Source organism: Hordeum vulgare, chromosome 7H (assembly GCF_904849725.1).
Source record: "Hordeum vulgare subsp. vulgare chromosome 7H, MorexV3_pseudomolecules_assembly, whole genome shotgun sequence".
NCBI lineage: Eukaryota > Viridiplantae > Streptophyta > Magnoliopsida > Poales > Poaceae > Hordeum > Hordeum vulgare.
In genome coordinates this window covers 297,947,902-297,961,593 of record NC_058524.1, presented here as the reverse complement: position 1 = coordinate 297,961,593, position 13,692 = coordinate 297,947,902, and the positions used below count along the sequence as shown (strand labels likewise).

The window sequence follows — 13,692 nt, the reverse complement described above, 5'->3', positions numbered from 1 at the left end:
ATCACACAGAAACTGAATAACAAGAGTCTTACATCCATACATATCGTTTGATACAATAAATGACTATTCTGGTCACGTCTTAAATATATAGGGCCTGGAAGGCCAGCACACCAAACTTGACCAATAGCGGAGATATTGGTCGAAAGCGTGAACCCATGCCATCAACCTTAACCTACACTTATTCTAACTGCGAAGCGTCCTAGCTCGAAGGAACGTCACCAAGTTACTCTTCACCATTTCCTATTCTCTCATACGTGGTCAATGAAATAACCTTTACGGACAACAGGTTTTCTTTAATTGCAGTAACATGGTCAAGTGTAGGTATAATCATGCATCATAAGGTAGATGGTAATCATATGAACAGGTTACATATATCAACATATCTGCTAAGGGCTGAACACCTTAGGTTCACCCAATATGCAAGTCATCGGACTTGACAATATCATCTTTCTCAACAACACAAATACTCACACTTGGTTTATGCCGAAACGACTAGATGTAGTTTAAGCAGCACCACCCAACTATCCTTGATCGTGGACACGACTATTCGAATAGTTTTACACTCTACAGCGGTGGTACGATGTACCCACGAGATCCAGGAAACTTTCATGTCAACCACCACTCGCGGTATATAACATACCAGAGGTAAGTACCCAATCAATGCCTATCCCCTAGTGACACTAGACAAAGATTCCACTCGATTGGTACCCAGCCCACATGATGTACGTCTTACAAGCACCAACTATGGACCGTATCATTCATGCAGGGACCAACGGTGTACCCAGAACACGTAAAAATGGCATAGTCGACCTACCTGGTACGACCCGGTCACGAGAGTGGCCATATCACTCCCGCCACTAGTACTCCATGCTCTCTGTTACCACCGACTAAAGTAATCAACAAAGCCCCATACCATAAAGGGGTATTGTGGTTGGACATGTAAGGTTGCGACGGTCGACACATCATAAATTTAAACCCATTTCTGAAACCACTAACAAAAAACCTTTCCGGTACACCACTTCTTTCTCAATTCTCAAGTGGTCGTCCAGCTCAACACCATCACCCTCGGGTATTAGTGGCACTCGACGGGGTCTTCGCAAAACCTTTGATATCACCTTTGTTTTACCATCACCATTCATATGCTCATCGTATGCATAGCACTACTATCTACTTGTCAACTTTTATTCAGCGTGACCCTCATAGATGGTAAGGTCATGCTCAATGCAAATGCTCCAGTGGAGCCATCTGTAACCAGCCAGTCCTCCGGCTTGGCCGAGCCGTTGTACTTGGGGGTGTCGCGTGGAAACATGAAGCCGGAGGGGAACTGCTCGTTGTGGATGTGAGGGACGAACCAAGTCGGGTCGATTGTCCCTACCACCTCCACGAGATTGGACTCAGCCTGCCGATCCTTGTTGCGGCGAGAATCAGTATCGTCTTTGACGCGGTGCCCCAGCTGGGTGGAGATCTCCAGTTGCACTATTGGGCGGCTCTGGCGGCCTTGTCCTGACGCGGGGCGTGCTTCCGTTCGGAGCTGACTAGTTTCCTATCGGTCGTTCCATGCACTGGTGATCACCGGATGATCGTCCTAGTGTCGAGGACGCTCATCTCAGCCCCGGAAGGCACGGAGGCAAGAGTCGCAGGGGAGGAAGCCTGCTGCATAGCACGAGCCCCGCTGCTACATCGGATGTTTGGGGACATTGAGTTAGCGTGGACGGGATTGAACTAGGCTTCGAGGGCATTGTCGGTGTCGATGTGATCACAGACACGCTTCTCCTGTAGTGGTTGCTCCTCGCCCTCCAAGTTGTCCAGGTCATCCATAGCGACGATAACGGCCTTGAGGTTGGCCACGGGTGTGTCGTAGGTGGGGAAGTTCGTGCCAAGTATATCGGCGGCAGTACGGCCGCCCTGACACACACCACCGCGCCGGCTGGGCTTGTTTCCAGCTGGGGATAGGCCATAGACGGTGTTGTAATAGTGATGTGTGGAATCGATCCGGCGCTACATGTTGTCAAGGGTGCTAGCTTCCACACATAGCTGCTTAAGGGCCGCCTCGAGCTTAGCTGTGGCAGTTGTCGGGTTGGTAGATGGTTCGATGAGGGTTCACAGACCTTCTAGGGTGGCGTGAAACAGGTCGGACCGGCCAATGCGGGCCGTAGCCTGGCCGCCACCGCTTCGGCCTTGGCGCGCCCCCCATTGGAGGAGGAGCTCGTGCCTGTCAACTAACACAGAGCTGAAGGCGGCTGGCGTCACTCGAAGCGCTGGTACCGAGGGTAGGTAGCGAGTCGAAGACGTCGAGCATCATGTAGGGGTACTCGTCGTAGGTGGGAGTGGCGCTAATGCGCATCTCTGTGAAGTGGTCGCAGAGATCGCTGATATCACTAGGGGCCACGCCGATGGCCGATGGCAGCAGGTCAGAGATGGTTACTACCTCGTTGGGGTACGTGCCGAAGGCGAGCGAGTGGCCGATGCACGTCTTGCCAAAGATCTTGCAAAGGCTGCAGATGTCGACGCGGTTGCTCTCGCCCGGCAGTGTGTCGAGCGGGAAAATGGTGCCACCTCCGATGTAGATGGGGGCGACATCGCGTGATGCGCCATCATATGCGGGAGCAGATGGTGCGAGGGTATAGAATATCCCGGGCGCGATACGCTCGGACAGAGTTGCGAGCACTACAAGAAATAAGGTCAATTATGACTCCTTATATTGGTCATTGATTCGTCATTGTTGTTGTTTATTGACCTTTTTTTGACGAAATTTACAAGGTCAACAGTTAGCCGTCAAGAATGAACAAACTTGACCTTTCTAAAATTTTGGTCATAGATCCCTATTGACCAAAATTTTGGTTTGGTCATTACCCATTTGTGTGAGCCACGTAGGATCTGACGTGGCTGTGCTGACATGGCATTGCTAGTGACCAAATGGAATGACCATGAATTTCATAGCCCAATTCAATAATCAAGTATACATGGGTCTCCACCAATACTATTTTATAATAAAAAATGTCTTAATTGTGTAGGCTGATGCATTATTTTGCCAAAAGCATGTATATCTCAGGATAGACCCATTAAAAACAAGTACAAGATTGCAAATTAGTTGTATATATTTCATTTCGGTAGCACATCACATGGATTACAATACATCATCCATCGACTCCTCTACACATAAATCTTCAAGGCCCAACAGTGCACAACAAAATAGTTCTACAAGTGCAGGTGTACACCAAAAGGGCCAAACAAGTACATAATCACACATCAACATAGTTCGCCAAAGATTGGATGAGAAGCACAAGTTTTTGTTGATCACACATAACATTAATGATAAACGAAGCTTCTTGTTCCCTCCTCCTATTCTGTCCTCTATTTCTTCTGGGTACTTCAGATCATCCTGGTAATTCAAATAATTAAACATAAGAAAGCACACAAAATAATCAAATATTATAATGCAAAAGTAATAAATAAATTAGAACTACTAGTCGTCAACCCGTGCTACTGCACGGGCTAGCTATTTTAGAAAATTCATACAATACTTGAAGCCACTATTAGAATTTGCAAGCTGGTAGTTTTAACAATATCAGACATAGGGACAGGCCCAAATAAGCGGCTGTCCCTAGCCTCCTGCCATGAAAATAATCACAAACTTGTGAAAAGACCTATACTGAATTCTCCAATATATACTCATTCACTCGGTCATGATCTACACATTATGTAGATCATGTTTCCCTCTTTCACGTTTGCATAACAAAATATAAACAGAATCTTGTCAAAGCAAGCCAACATAATTACTTACTATTACTAATTGGTGTACCACAGCATTGCCTTTACGATTGCTTATACCTACTGAATTCCAGTATACTCATTCACTCAGTCATGCCCTACAGTTTCTTTATCTACAATGAGGATGTCCACTTATCTCATTCTTATACATAACTAAAATATAAATATATTCTGGTTGAAACAAGTGAATAAAAGTATTTACTATTACTTATTGATGTGCTATACCTTTGCCTTTAGTTCTTGGTTATCTGCCATGACCCAGCATTCGTCCTTGTCAAGTACAAAGGGCTCATCCTTCTCATCAGTAGAGACCATCTCATAGCCTTGCACGGCGGCCAGTCGTCGGACAATTAAATCATAAGATTTCTTTGGGTCCTTCAACAAGTAGTTGTGTGACTGATACGTGTACAAAAGGAATTGATCATCACCAGAGGCCAAGGTTGCAATAATAAGACCAAACAGGAGGAGAAACTGTTGAAGGAAGCATGTATGCTTCATTGCAAGCATGCTTGTGACTTGCAAGCTGAAACTCAACAAGTGGCATGTCGGAGGTAAGTCTTTCATGGGGAACGAATGGTATGTAGTTTCAGGTTGCACTCAGTGGTGCAGTATTTCATATTACAATTCCACACCAAGTCAAGTCTCTTGGGTTTCGACACCTATCATTGTCTATACTTCAATAGATGATGGAGACAGTGATATTTCTTCAGGTTATTGTGAATACCGTATTAGAACTGATTTTAAGGAACACCCTAACAGATAGTCAGTTGCTAGATTAAGTTACTATAGCATGTCACAAATACATCGCTGAGTAGTTCAGATTTATTCCCTGCCATAGATGGGAGATGCACATTGGTTGTGTAAGTGTCGTGTTGTCTGGATTGTATTATCTACTTTAATAAATCTCCTACAAAAGGCATATTTCATAGCTGTAAATAAGTTATGTATCCAAATTAAATTTCTAAAGAGAACCACCATGTACGCTCCCAACAGGCTAGAAATTTTAACACAAGCATAATGTAGAATCTCTGCTTTCATCCAAGATTTATAAACACTGTCAGGCTTAACAAAAATCTCTGTCTAACTAAGACAATGACTTGTGGGACTTAAACGGGGATATGAAGACAGTCCAATTTGGACATTCCTGTTTCGTTGCAGCGAAGGCAAAGCAACCTGACCAACACTACTGAAATTCAGAAATTTGTTGTCTGCCATGGCAGACGGCAAAGGGGGGAACCACGGACGGCAAAGGCCTTGCCGTCGGTCAGCAGACGGTAAAGTAGACGGTAAAAAAAATCAGGTGAAGAGCTTCTTTGCCGTCTTCTTTTTTAAAGAGGACGACAAAGAATCTTTGCCATGAGGGGGCAGACGGCAAATTAAATGGGACGGCACATACTGCAACAGCCCCTTTAAGTGTTAATGGCATGCCTCCTCTCTTTGCCGTCTGCCATCCTCCCCTTTGCCATGTGGGGGCTCACGGCAAAGGGGGGAACCAGCCCCCTCTCTCTCCCCTCTTTGTTGTCTGACATCCCCCCTTTGCCATGTGGAGGCAGATGGCAAAGAGGGGAGAGAGGGGGGGGCTGATTCCCCCCTTTGCCATCTGGTGGCAAACGGCAAAGGGGGGAACCAGCCCTCTCTCTCCCCTCTTTGCCGTCTACCATCCCTCCTTTGCCATGTGGGGGCAGACGGCAAAGGGGGCAACCTTTTGTAGTGTTTTGTCAAGTCAAATGGACTAGAATGAAATTTTGTAGTGCATTTAAAAATGAAAAATAACTGACAATAAAGCTCCATGCAACATGTAAAGCTTTGATGTGTACCTATGATATGGACTGTTTGTCCAAGGCGTTGCTGATATTCCCTAGGATGGAGGGAACTTGCCATCTCATAACTCAGACTTTGGAGTACCAAGTCCAGAAGCTGTAATTATACTAGAATTTGTTTTGTAGAGACAGAGCACGTAATCCTACTTGCAGAAAATGTCTAGCCTGAGTGTTCCGTTGCAGCAAGCGCAGAGGATTCATCCGAACCTTTGTAGCCTTTTCTCTTTTATCATGTGAAATGGACATGGGTAAAAGTAAATAGATGCATTTAAAGATGAACAATAACTGAAAAGAAAGCTTGATGCAACGTTCATACTTTCATGCATATGTACGTATAGTCATAGCACAATTTTTGAGACAGTATTCTTTGCCTAACTGTGAAATGTGGAGGTTTTCTAGGATCAAGGGATCTAGCCATATGTCTATTCACTATTCAGGCTTCAGAGTGCAAAGTTTATGTCTTGTCCCTCTACAACACCAGAGTTACAAGGTTGATTAAAATTGTTGTTACCATTACTACCATGGAACGTTGTTATGAGAGCAGATAAGTAGGTAGACCAGTTATCAGTTCTCTACAGGATTGCGGTATATATTGGAGTTCAACTATTCTATCAGTCATTTAAGATATTTTACACGTTTATAAAAATTAGGCCAACATAAAAGTAAAGGATGGTGATGCCTTCCACTCCATTCCTTAGGAATTTTCCATGAGGTCATACCTAATGCTAAGGTTCCTTGGGAAGCAGGACAATATGGACACAACCCCAAGGATACAGATCAAGCTATTTTGTTGTAGAGTGGGAGTAAGTGTGACCGGCGATGAAACCGAATGGTATCGAGGTATTAAACAACCTTGCCGCCAGTTGACAGTTGACTGCAGTTTTTTCCTCAGTAGCATCACCAATGGTGGCAGCTACCCGATAAACTTCAAACGGCTCTTCATGCACCTCCTGTATTGCATCTACCACCATGAAATACAGTCATTAACTGAAGACGTCCAAGTACTAATATCCTGGATAATACAGAGACCCACGCAGGAAAGACCCACAATTCAGAGACCCACGCGAGGGGGAAAGAATGAAGCGAGATGCTCACCTCTTGTATCCGAGGATGGTGTCGCGGACGTAGAGCCGCACACACTGGCCGGTGCCACTCCTCCGCCGCGGTCGTGCCTAGCCCAATCTGTCATCTCCTTCATGGTGAGGCCAACAGGCGGCAACGGCCGAAGACACTCCAAGCAGCGGCGAGACGAGTCCATGGAGCGGCGAGGCAAGTCCAGCTGGCCGCGATGGAGAAGGAGCTCCATCTCCATGGAGGCAGCCCGTCGCACGGAGGTTCACCCCTCCTGCCATCGTTGTCATCCCGTCCATGGAAAAGGTGAGATGGGGAGGAGATATTGCGCGAAGAAGGGGGGAGGGGCTTACCGGTGCCAGATCCAGCCACCTCTAGCCTCGCCATCGCCGGATGTGGCAGATCCCGACGAACCTAGGGGTGGCGGCCGAAAGCCTAGCCATGCGTGAGTGTTGCGGGCGAGCACTGGAGGCGTGGGAGATGCATCTGACGGGTGGGGGAGCAAAGAGCGGCGCGACGAGAGCTCGAGGAGTAAAGAGGTGCGCGTCGGCGAGAGCCGCCTCAACTCACCGGAATTGAGTGGCAGAGTTGGCGGCGATAGAGGAGTGGCGTGAGAAGAGAGAGAGACACAGAGAGATCGCGGGGGAGAAAGGGGCTCTGTCTTTTTTTCCATTCCAATTATTCCAAGAGAGGTGAATGAGAGACTGGTAAGACGTGGACGGCTTAGATTGGCCACAAGGGGTGATCCATGGGAAGAGTTTTCTGCATCCTCATTGGTTCGAGATTTAACATGTACATAGACAAATGCATACCAAGCTTGTTTATTCACATTTCCTCTTAAAACAAAAAAAATAGTCATGCACATGTATGTGAACGACAAGCAGATATTGATTTTGGGAAAGGATATTCACGTGTAGCATACGACGTCTAGAACCTTTTTTGATTCAAATCTATCTCGTAGTACTGCGAATTCATGTGTCACTAGGAAACCAATCTACATGTCTTTATCATAGGGAGGATAGGTGGGTGAGAGACGTTGGATATGTATCGCATGAACGGCTCACATGGCCTGTAGTGGTGTGATCTGAGGGAGAGAGATTCTGCGTCGTGATTGGTTAGAGAAAGGTGCTATCTAAAATAATTTCTAAGTGCTAAAAATAGAAGGGGTTTGTGAAACATGTAGCAAAAATATTTTCCCAAACGACATCACTAAATGTTACACTCAAGAATACCACATTTAATTTTGATCTTTAATGCTATTTTTGCCATTTAAACGGGTATCTACCGAATCAGAGGGGAAACCAGATGGAATCGGAAGGAAATTGGTCAAACAATTTTGCACAAGGGTGCATCTTGGAATGGCAAACAATGTTGGTAAAGGGATTTTTCATTTTCTTTGGACGTAAAAATCATTTTCCATTTGTAGCCTTGTCGACACCTATACAAGACACGTAGGCGAAATTGTTGAGTTTTCTGCCCAATCACCTCTATTTAAGCCTATGACCTTCTTAATTTTGTCATGAAGGACCTACGATGCGGGCATAAATAGAGCTACACATGCCACTGACCATTTTGGGCAATGGGGTTATGACCTTCTTGATAGAGATGGTCAAAATTTTCTACCGTTTGGACCCTCTTAGACACCTCATGACCTTTTTATAGATTTTAGTCATAGATCTATGACCAATAAAACCGCCGTCATTATTTTTTGTCATAAACAAGCATATTTCTTGTAGTGGAGGAGTCTCTCTGGGATGGTGTCTCCGACTGATGTCGTACACGGCCCCACGGTGGGCGCCAATAGTCGTCGTTTTGTCACAACAGATGCCATGGGGTTGCTTATCTCATGTGGTTTGGGCCAATGTGCGTCGTCGGCCTCTGGTAGCGGGATTGAGGACAAGTGGTGGTGAGAGGCGATGTACCCAGGTTTGGGGCCCTTCGTGGGAGGTAACACCCCTAGGCCTGCTAGAAAGGTTATATGGTAGACATGGGCTAAAATGTTGCTCCTTTAGCTGATGGCTAGAGGAGGAAGAAGGAGCTTCTTGCTCTCCTTGCCTCTCTGTATGTGTGGGTGTGTATGTGTGTGATTGGCCTCCCTGTTACATGCAGATAGCCATGGCGCTTTATTAGGCAACTGCCTTGGCTTAAAGTATAAACAAATGGTGCGGGTGGGGTCGGGCTAGAGGCCTCTCTAGCCGTCTGTTTTGTCCCACCCCCACAGCGATCTTGTCGCTGGTGGGGCCTGCCGGATGCGGGGTCCCGTTGGAGGAGCCCCTCGTGAAGCATCCGCCACCCCAGCCTGTGGCTGATGGTACGGCCCACTCCCCGATCGCCATGTGTTAGGGACGAAACAGATTAGGCGATGATGAGCACCGAGTAGACCTAGGCCATCTTGCCTGGTCGCAGTCGACACTCGTTGGTGGTACAGCCAGCTCCACTATAGCCATGCACGTACGATGCCATCGAGTGCCTGGTCTTGAGTTATGTCCTGTCGAAGGGGATGATACTTGTCGTATGGGCCGGCAACTGGCAGGAGGGGTCCTCCGGCTAGTGGGTCACCCGGAGCCGGAGGGATGAGGATCAATCCGTGAACCGATCGAGCTACCCAGAGCCGGCCGAGCCAGCCAGAGCCGGAGGATGAGGGGTCGAGTCTGCCCCGTTGTTTTTTGAAAGTGTTCATGAAGGGAGATGAGGCTACCCCGGGGTTATCTCCCCGACACCGACTCCGTTCTCATGCCTATAAATTATCCCCTATTCTAAAAACACTTTTAACGCTGCCACAAGTCTCTGTTTCGAAGGGAGGCCATCTCGAGCTCTGTTGTGGCACCCTGTAGGAGGGGATCAATCATGGAGGGCCACTTCATCAACCTTTCTTACCTCACGATGATGTGTGAGTAGTTTACCATAGATCTACGGTTCCCTGGCCAGTACCTGGATGGCAATCTCTCTATTGGTCTTCAATACAATGATCATCACATCTTCTCTTTGATCCACATGATGTAATTCCTTTTGTGACATGCGTTTGTTGGGATCTGATGAATTTTGGGTTTATGTTCGTATTATTCATGATAAATATTTGATTCTTCTCTGAACAATTATATGATTCTTATGTGCATGATTATGATTGCTTCATAATTCTCTCCTATTTATGGAAATAGTTTGGCCAACTAGATTGATATTTGTTCGCTGAGAGAGGTGCATTATAGTAGGTTCAACTTGGCGAATTTCTATATCCTGGTGACAGAAGGGGACAAGATGCATATTTTTGTTGCTAATACTAAGGATAAATGTCACACCCTGTGTTTCAATCTCCTGACTAATTAACTTTTCTCAAAAATTAGGACTAACTAAATTTTTATGACTCATTGTGCTGCTTGATGTGATTGCTGCTTGCTTGCTTGTTTGCGTGTGTTTAAATCCAAAAGTTTCTCCTACTCTCTGGACTCACCACCTTGAAGCAAACCCTTTACTTATGACCATGACATATGTATAGGACGAGCAACTACTTTACCAAATACTATTTTCACCAAAAAGCATTTCCTTGATTTAAGCTTTCAAAAAATAACCTGAGTTGGGATTTGTACTACAAGTCCTGAAATTAGGGAAGTTATTTAGCATCAAACATTTTATTCAAATAGCAATATAAAAATTATTTCCCAAATATACAATATTATTATTTTAAAAGTTATTTTACTATTTTATTTAAATACCTTTCTCTGAGGCCAAAAATGGTCCCTTATGAAGGAAAGTTATTTTTATTGGTTTCAAAATATTTGAGAAAATTTAGGGAAACTCACTCGATATATATATTCCACATATAGGAGTTTCAACACATGGTCATGTTAAAAATATTCGTAAAAACCCTTCAAAACCCTTCCTGCCTATTTCAAGATTTTGGAATATTTCTATAAGAAATATTCTCCAAAAAATTCATGTAAAATTCTAGCATGTAACATATGATAATGTGATGATCTTGCCAAGTTTCTTCTCAATCCAAGTTGATTAGATTCACTTAATTATTCTAAAACCTATCTGTCCAGTTCCAAATTTGAGCAACTCTACATTGCCAAGTGTCTCCAATTGTCCTCAAATTTGGTGGACATGTTTTGATACTCCAATAATGCATCCACACGAAGTGGTGCATCAAGGAGAATAGAAGAACTTGTCCCAAACCCCTCAAAACCTTCCGTGTTGATTTCTAACTTTGGGAAACTTTACATTATAAAGATTCTCCAATTCATCACAAACTTTTTGGGCATGCTTTAATGCTCAAATAATGTGCCCACGCCAAGTTGTGGATTTGTGGGAATTGATTTGCATGATTTCATAAGAAGAATTGCATTTCTGCCATTTCATGGGTTTTTCAAGTCTACATTGGAAACTTTCTCCAACAAATCCCAAATTTGGTGTCCAAGCTTATTTTCACCTATTATGTGATCCAGTTAAGTTTGATATCAATTGGAATCCATTGGTAGCCCTAGCATCCATCAAACACCTTGTGTGCATTTACCAAAGTTGCTACTTTGGCCCCTTCCACTAACCTCCTTGATCAAAAAAATTTACCACAGCCTTCCCTAGTTCCCTTTTTCTTCGAGTAACCTTGCCATGGCCATTGGTCAATTATTGGGGGGGGGGGTGACTCCATGTATCCGCCCCTCATTTTTACCTTGCAGCACTGTTTTACCCCTCTTGCTATACTTCTTCTTAAGATAAAGCCCCCACCTCTTTCCAGAGATCCCCTAGCATGCTAATGCATCATTTAAAACCAAGATATTGCATGCTCATGTAGGAAAAATGAGCACCACATCTAAAACTTGATTTCTCGGAGAATTGTAGCCTTGGACTACAACTACTAGCTAAACTCATTCCCTTGAGCTGAAAGTTGGTAGTCTTGTACCCTTCCATGAATAAGGTTGGTAGACAAGGTTTTGTTTCACAAGCCCTCAAGTAAGTGCCCTCATTTCCAACCTTGAGTTTTCTGCCGCAAACTTAATTGCAGTCAAAACCCAGTCTAACCTGATCCACTTGGGTCCAAACTCCGATAGTGCTCCGTGGCATCCATGCCTTGCATGCTTGACACGTTGGTGTGGCCAAGGGGTGGCCCTGGATACGTAGTGGGGTGGTGACCACCTTCTGGGCATGCAGAAATGGTGCTCTGCACCTTGTCTTCTTCCTGGAGGCTATGTCCGGCCATAGCAGCGTGTCTGAGCGCGCCACAAAACTCCCTTTGAATAGTCCTGCCCCTGGCCGACACCGGCTTGCCCCCAAACTCCTCCTAGCATGCATGATAGCCCTCTACAGAGCATCCAAGTGCACATGAGCTTACTCTCCACGCCCCCTCCATATCAGGCCTCCCCCTCGGTCACTCTACTCCCTCGTGGCTCTCTCTCCCTCCCACGGAGCTTCCACAGGCCCCCATTTGCCTCTTGCCCCCTCCAACATCGGCAATTTCCGGAGCTCTACCGGTGGCCACTCCTCAAGTCCGGGCCCCTCCAAGCCCTTCCCTCCACTGAAGGGCACCAGGGTGCTCTCCTTCGTGCCTCCAGCACCCCCGAGCCCTCCTTCTACCTTTCGGTGCCCGGGGCACCACTCCACCGCAGCCGTCGTCGCAGGCCCCCACTACGACCGAGGCCCTCTCTCCCAAATCTCTCCACGGCGAAACGGGAGCCCTAGGTGAGTGTGGCTCAGCTCCCCGAGCACATCGGTGGCCGGGACTTCGTCGGAGGAAGCCAGAGCTGCCGGAGCAGGTGCGAGCACCAGCCGGGTCGGCCTCCCCTGCCTCTCCTGCGTGCGAGCGGGAAGTAGGGGGAGAACCTCGTTTTTAAGAGTTTGTGGATCCACCGGAGGCCGTTTCCCTGTAGGAAAAACGGTGTTGGCCAACGCGCCTGCCGCGTGGCCAGAGCTGTTGGGCCGGCCCAAGCGCTATCCAGCGCCAAGAGCGTGACTTAACCGTGTGTAACATGCTTTTTCTCTCATTCTTCCTTTCTACACAATGCTCATTTATTTCATAAGTAGTTCATTTGAATTCCAAATTTGGTGATTCAAATTTCCGTAGATTCCTAAAATAAAGATATATCCGAATGTCTGCTTTGCATATTTTTCCAAAGATATTTTCTGTAGATACCTAGTGCAAACATGGATCTGATTATTTCAAACTCCACCTTCGTAAATTCTTGCAGAGCCCAAATCAACTCCGAATGGAGTGATTCAAATTTCCATAGGCTTCTAAAATCATGCCCTCATTTCCTAGCCTTGGTGAAACACTTTATCCTCTATGTTTGTTTTGCATCAAAAAAATAGCCCCTTTTTCTATTTACTCAATGTTAGAAAATCCATAGGGAATTCATATCAACTCCAAATCAAGTGAAACAACTTCCTATATGTTTCTAAATTCATGATCTATTAAATGAGTGCCTCCACTTATTTTTAGCAGAAGGTTTTCTATATACTTCTTATAGGATCACCTATTCCTCCTCTTCTCCGTTCAGAAATGTCCGATGATCCAAATCTCCTAGAGCAAGCTTAAGGTATTTGTTTTATGACCAGAGAGGTCCAAGAAAGATAAAATTCCTATTTTTAGAGCACTTCTTTTTCTGCTTGTTGTGTGGCCTACTGAGGTTGTTTCCGACGATAGTTGACGGAACAGATGTAGTCCTCGGAGTTGGACCGGAAGACCTCAAAGATCCCGGAGACCTATTAGTGCAAGGCAAGCAGCCCTTTCACCATGTCTGAGAAAATGTTTTACGCATGACATGTTGATTATTTTATTTCGGTGCATACAGTCAAGATTAATCGATACACCCCGACATGGTGTTACCGATGGCTCCTCCGGAGCACTTGCATTGAGCAAGACCTTACCATCTATGAGGGTCACGCTGATAAAATGTTGACAAGAAGACAGTAGTGCTATGCATAGGATGAGCACATGCATGGTGATGGTATCACATGGTGATATCAAAAGTTTTACGTAAACCCCGTCTGGGTGCCACTAATGCCCGAGGGTGATGGTGTTGACATGGATGACCACTTA

General features: G+C 45.7%; 1 protein-coding gene across 1 annotated transcript; it reads right to left on the bottom strand.

The window, feature by feature from the left end:
• Positions 1–6,310: 6,310 nt before the first annotated feature.
• Positions 6,311–7,327, bottom strand: LOC123407860. Its single transcript, XM_045101091.1, has 3 exons — positions 7,016–7,327; positions 6,687–6,936; positions 6,311–6,552 (listed from the first exon to the last, which is right to left on the bottom strand). The coding sequence occupies exons 2-3, from the start codon at positions 6,901–6,903 to the stop codon at positions 6,374–6,376; spliced, it is 396 nt and encodes a 131-aa protein (XP_044957026.1). The 5' UTR covers positions 6,904–6,936; positions 7,016–7,327; the 3' UTR covers positions 6,311–6,373.
• Positions 7,328–13,692: the final 6,365 nt, after the last annotated feature.